The sequence below is a fragment of the Sinocyclocheilus rhinocerous genome, unplaced genomic scaffold, assembly GCF_001515625.1.
Source record: "Sinocyclocheilus rhinocerous isolate Xijiao unplaced genomic scaffold, SAMN03320098_v1.1 scaffold1525, whole genome shotgun sequence".
Lineage (NCBI taxonomy): Eukaryota > Metazoa > Chordata > Actinopteri > Cypriniformes > Cyprinidae > Sinocyclocheilus > Sinocyclocheilus rhinocerous.
The window spans coordinates 49,452-55,905 of NW_015643575.1; the positions used below are offsets into that span (position 1 = coordinate 49,452).

Below are 6,454 nucleotides of genomic sequence, written 5' to 3' on the forward strand. Positions count from 1 at the left end.
GAGAATCAAAGTTACGCCTTCTTTCTTTGTGTGAAGATTTGGGCGGCGTTATGCAAATCTTCCCACACTGTGACGTAGATATGTGGGGGCGTGTTTAAACGAGGCATTTTAGAAGTCTTAACTTTTATAAAGAATATTTCTTTGGGTTTGTAACTTTAGTCTTTGCAACTTTAGGGATCTTATCTATTCACGAACAGCTTGTAACACCCCAAAGAGAAAGGAAAACTAAATCATATGACCCCGATGTACTAAATAACTAACTTAAACTTATTAACTTCTGTTTTTTCCAGTTAATGTTTATTTTATTTCAAGTACCAAAAATGTGTTTTTTAAATAGTTTTCATTTTAATTTTAGTTTTAGTTAACTATAATAACCATCATAGCAACAAAAGTGACTTAACAAAGTTCACATATGCTAAGAAAATATTCCTAAAATAGACTATACTAATAAACAGGTGTGTCTAAACCAGTACTGTAGGACCCAGACATGTTTTTGTTAGTTTTTAAATGTGTCTTACCTTACTGCACGGGGCAAACCAATACCCCACAGCTAGCAGAGGGAGTCCCAGCGCCACCACCAAAACCACCAGACACTTGACTGCAATGGTTTGCTCCTGAAGACCAGACAGATTCTCATACCAGATCGTCAGCAACTGCTGCTGGCAGTTAGGATGAGCCACAAACTGAAGAAACAGAGACAGATTCATGGTTTAATTCATTGGAGGTCAGTAAGCATTTTGGTAGCACTTTACTTGAAGCCTGTATATATAATGCATATTTATTTATAATGTACATTGTAAGGTATTATATCTTTTCATGTATAATTCGAACTAAAGTTAAAATGCATTATAATATTTGTAGATTCCTTGTTACATCTGAAATTGGTTGTTTGTGTTTTGAAGCATTATACTTTCTAAAGGTGTAGCAATGAATAGATGAGTATTATAGTGTACTATCTGTGTTTACAATTATTCATGATCTCAAACTATGCATTACAAGGCACGAGTAATGCATTAAAAATACACTTAGAATTAATTATATATGAAGGCTTCAAATAAAGGATGTATTCATAATAATTCCATTCAGCAAGGCCCCATTAAATTGATCAAGTGACAATAAAGACATAATGATGAATATAATGTTACAAAAAATATCCATTTTGAATAAATGCTTTTCTTTTGAATTGTCATAAAAGTATGCTGAAAAAACCCATAAAAAAACACATATAATAGTTTTCAACACTGATAATAATAAGAAATGTTTCTTGAGCAGCAAATCAGCATATTAGAATGATTTCTGAAGGATCATGTGACACTGAAGACTGGAGTTATGATGCTGAAAATTCAGCTTTGCATCACTGGAATAAATTACATTTTACAATATATTCGAATTGAAACGGTTATTTTTAATTGTAATAATATTATTTTTGATCAAATAAATGCAGCCTTGGTGAGCATAAGGGTGTTTTCCCCTCTACACTCTCAGAAAAAAAGGTACAAAAGCTGTCACTGTGGCAGTACTTTTTCAAAAGTAGGCATTATGTACCTTTAAGGTAACAATTGTAAACCCTTTAAGTAAGTTGTACCTTTTGAAATTATGCAAACTAGCTGAAAATCGCTGTTTAAAACGTCAAATACCATCTGGTATGACCATAAACACTGGAATATAGCCTTGTTTAAAAATATAACTTTGTGCGCGACAATGGTATCTTGCAAAGTTTGCTCGAGACGTCTCCATGGCAACAAACCACGGAGACATCCCAGTGCACACGTACTGCTCATGATTATGTTATGTGGAATCACTGAAAAATGAACTGGACAGGAAGGACAATAGAGAGAGACTGTGAAAGCAATTCGGCGGTCCAGTCCTGCTCTCAATTATTCAGCGAATCCTGTGCATTCTGACAAAATAAAACTTTTTGTAATATATAAATTGCACATAATTTCAAATCAAAAAAACTTCTCAAATGGTCTTAGATTTAGATCAACCTATTTAGATAACCCTGTTAATGTAAGATGATTTACTAAATCTAAGACCATTTGATTTGAAATTATATATATATATATATATATATATATATACTTTTTGTTATTTGAAATAAAATAATAAAAACTCTTCCCTTATTTTATTTCAACTAGTTGCCAAGAAAACATTTCTCACTAGTTTCTCTAATTAGTTTAACTTGATGTACTTCAATTAATTAATAAAAACTACAGACATTTTGAAAAAAGAAAAATCTTTGTGGTTTAAGTCAGTAAAATGAAATGACTGAAATGGCTCCCATTTTTTTAAAGAAACTTTTTTACCTGTAAGAGGGTTAATGAGAAGTTTTTCAACCAAAGTTCACGAAAACCCTCTCCTTTCAATGCCAGTGTCAGAGAATCCAACACGTTTTTTGTGGGCCACGTACACACAGATGCTACCTCCCGCGTGCTTGCCGTTCTCTATTAAGGTAGTAGGTTAATTAATTTGAGTCCTGAGAGAATAACAGGTGTTAATTTCACGCATGTCCTATAAACCCCTAACTGCCATAAATTATGAGGCTCAGAAAAAATGACTTGAAAATACATCCACATAATTATATGAAAGAATGTGAACTCAGGATGAGAGAACAGCTATGAATAACAGACCACAATTAGAGAGAGAGAGAGAGAGAAAGAGAGAGAATGAAATATCTCAGAACAGGGACAATCAGATTTAGTGCTTGTGGTTTCATTTAATCCATATTTAGCATATTTAATATACTATCTATATTCATGTATTATCTGCACACGTTAGGAGACTACAGATTGCTGTAATAAACAACAAAAACACTTACAAAATCATTTTTTCTGGACCTGTACCATGGTACTACCAGTACTATCAAGGTTGTGTGTGTATTTATATATATATATATATATATATATACAGTCGAGTTGAGAATTATTGGCACCCTTTGTAAATTATGAGTAAAATATCTGTGAAGTATATTCCCATTATTATTTACAATTTTGAGCATACCAGGGTGATTATGAACATGAAATTATCCAGCCATGGCGGTATGTGTAGATCATATCGAAAGTTTTTATTAATATATTAAATATTTATTATAGATAATATCTGAACATATTTAAAATATTATATTTACATTATAAAATAATATTTCAAATATTACATAATATTTGAATATAGATTTATGTATAATTAAAGATATAAATAATAAATGTATATACATATATGTGTGTCTGCATTATTATACTGTACATAATATTTGAATATAGATATTTTAGATGGTATTAGATGTAATGTTCTACCTTTATATTGTGGTATAACATCAGAATGTTATATTAGGATAAAATGTCAGCTTATTATTTAACATCACAATAATTTGTTCTCGCACGTATATTGTGTCGCATCCAATCAGACAGCATCACACTAAATGCTGGTACTCTGTCTAACTGAGCCTAAATAGTTGAAATCCCCAGAGAAGCATCACAGATATTATTGTAATTCACTAAACTGTGCCTGTCTTCTCCACGATCATCATAAGTGCAGCATCTGCAGCCCGTGGCGGCCCTTTCTCTCCTGTCATTAGTAAAGAGCTGCCCTAGAGCTACAGCGAGAACCATCTGATCCTCTGCGGTGAGTAAATGAGTGTGGCCTGCAGGAACAAACCGTCAAACTCATGTCTTTCACTCTCTTGTAGAGAAAGCTGATGCATGCTAAAGTCTAAATGTCTGAGACTGTGCCTCGGAAGTGCTGAAGTTTGGACTCTCTCCGCCCCACCACAGCTACCATGACACACACAAGGAAAGGAGATTTATGAAAGCATGAAGGAATAATAAATCTCATAGGTGAATGGATATTAAACCCATAGCAGAGCTTAAAGGAGGGATGAGGCATAACTAGAGACCACCAGAACACCTTAGCAACCACTTAAACACCCTAGCAACCAAAAACACTCTAATAACCATATTAAATTAATGAAATATGAAATCTAAACATATATAATAATTTTAAATCGTATTATACAAATATTTGAATAGAGATAAATTAGATGTAATATTCAAATATTATATAATAAATTAAATAATATTTTAACGGTAGTAATACATTTAATAATATGTTAACATAATATTTGTATTATTTTTTTATGAAAATAAAGAGAGGCTTGTGACTCCTAGGGTGTATTCACACCAGGAAAGTCCGCTAGTTCACTTGCATTGGTCCAGGCCAAATACAATGTTGATTTTTTTATTTTTTTTGGTGTGGTTCACTTTCACACTGCCCTTTTTGCAAGTGAACCAGAAATTGTAAACAAAACCACACGTGTGCTAAGATCACCCATTCATTGGACAGAAATTCTCAGTTGAACAAAACTTGAACTGACTTGAGCAGAATAATGACACTGACTATTGTCTAGCAACCACCCAAAACACCCTACCAACCATACGTAAATTTAAGAATATTTTAAAATATTATTACATAATATACAAATGTAGATATAGAGGTAATATTCAAACATCACCCATTCATTGGACAGAAATTCTCAAGTGCACCAGAGTTCGTTTGGAACCGGACCGAGACCACCTCTTCAGCTTGGTTTGGTCTGCACCCGAGTGCGATTTCTGTATTTACACCTGCCCAAAAGATCCGCACCAAGGGGGGAAATGAACTTGAGTTCGAACCACACAAGACAGGTGTGAATACACCCTTAATTAGAGATAGTAAGCAGCCACCTAGCAACCAAACATGACACCCTAGCAACCACCCAAATGACTCTAACCACCAACCCAAGCACCCTAGCAACCACACGTAAATTGAAGAATATTTCAAAATATTATTATATATAATATTCAAATATAGATGTATTAGCTGTAAAATTCACATATTATATAAAAAATTTAATAAAAATAATTTATATTTAATTTATATTTCTGTAAAAATCTACAGAAAATTTCACTCCTATTACTTTAAACATTGTATCAGCCCGGGTGGTTTAACTGCTACTGCTGCTGTTTCCTGAATAATGTCACAGCAAGGTCATGTAGCATGGTTTTGATTTTGGTAGATGGCCTGAGATCATTCACTGTCTCCTGGTATGAATGAGATCCATTGGTTTTGTCGAGAGCAGCCGGTGGAGTTTGGTTTTTCTGCTGATGAGTAAATGTTACTTGGAGGGAATCCAAACAGCGGTGACAGACCCTTGAAAAGGTTCCTGAGGTGTCTTCCTCTCAGGTTACACGCATGAGCTTCCTCAACAGCCTGGGGAAGCTCCAATCTGATCAGGGTGCACAGCTTTATATCTGTCTGCTGGTAACGCCAATTAACTCACAATGCAATCATGACTCAAACTGCACCAGAGAGGAACAGCTTCTGTCTCTCTCAACATTTCACTTTTGTCCAGTACGTCACTTTATTTCTCTCCTTATTTAGACAGAATTTTTTTTCGTCTGCACAACCTCAGAAACTAACTACTGTCTAAAATTATTCATGCATATATATTACAGTTTTTTTTTTAATAATGTCTTCAAAAATGTTTCTAAAACGTTGACATGTCCACTTTTCTTCTTGTGATTACAACATTATTTAAAGTTTACAAAAACTTTATTTTTGTATAACACACTTCTTATCAGAAAAGGTGCAATAAAGTATTGTCTTTTGTTGTTATGGGCGCGTCTACAGATTTCTTGCCATATGTCTATGTTTCTTCCATCTCACGACTATGTCGTGTATGAAACATAAACTGTGTACAAACATGGACGTAGTGTCCGTGACGCCACCCGTAGGTTTCCGAAGAGCGTTTTTGAAGCCCAAAGTAGGCGAAGCCGGCCGTCGCCATCTTGGCAGCGCATCATCGCACGTCACTCCCGGATAATCGAAAATGGGCAAAGAGGCGGGAACTGGTTGCTGAAACCACGCCCACCTAGCTTGACGGTGGTGACAGCAGTGGCAATCCGCCTGTCACTCAAGTGGCCGCGCCCTTAATTATGCAGAACTTTAAGGCTTAATATAATTTAAACGGATGAGTTATAAAAAAATTCACCCCCCTCACAGTTGTCATGAAGCAAAATTAGCTATATAGACCAAAATCATTTTTTGAACCAGGCTGTAAACATGTTTTTTTCTGCTGTAAAGTTGGGCAATTTAACATTTACTATACACGTTAGATGTGATCCACCTCATAGTTACAATCCTGTCAGATCGTCCATCCTTTGAGTGAGAGTGTAACTTTACAGGTCGGCTGATCTGGTTTCGTGGTTAAAGTTAACCTTTTCGACATGTTTCCGTGTTGTTGTTGCTCAGCAATGGCATGGACGCGATGTTGTCTGGGGGTTTGGCAAAAGGAGAGTGGGACTGTGGGCAGTGCTCGGGGTGGTGACTGAAGGCAGTGACTGTGTAGTTCTGACGTCAATGTTTTACGGAAGTCACAACGGTTAGTGAAAAATCACAGCTACTTTATGCAGACTGTGTG

General features: G+C 35.1%; 1 protein-coding gene across 1 annotated transcript in view; it reads right to left on the reverse strand.

The window, feature by feature from the left end:
* LOC107757418 (short transient receptor potential channel 3) overlaps nt 1-6,454 on the reverse strand; it is a 46,833-nt gene that overhangs the window by 22,366 nt on the left and 18,013 nt on the right. The window contains exon 5 of the mRNA XM_016574886.1: nt 519-683. Within this exon, the coding sequence (XP_016430372.1) occupies nt 519-683 (165 nt within the window). The remainder of the gene's footprint in view (nt 1-518; nt 684-6,454) is intronic.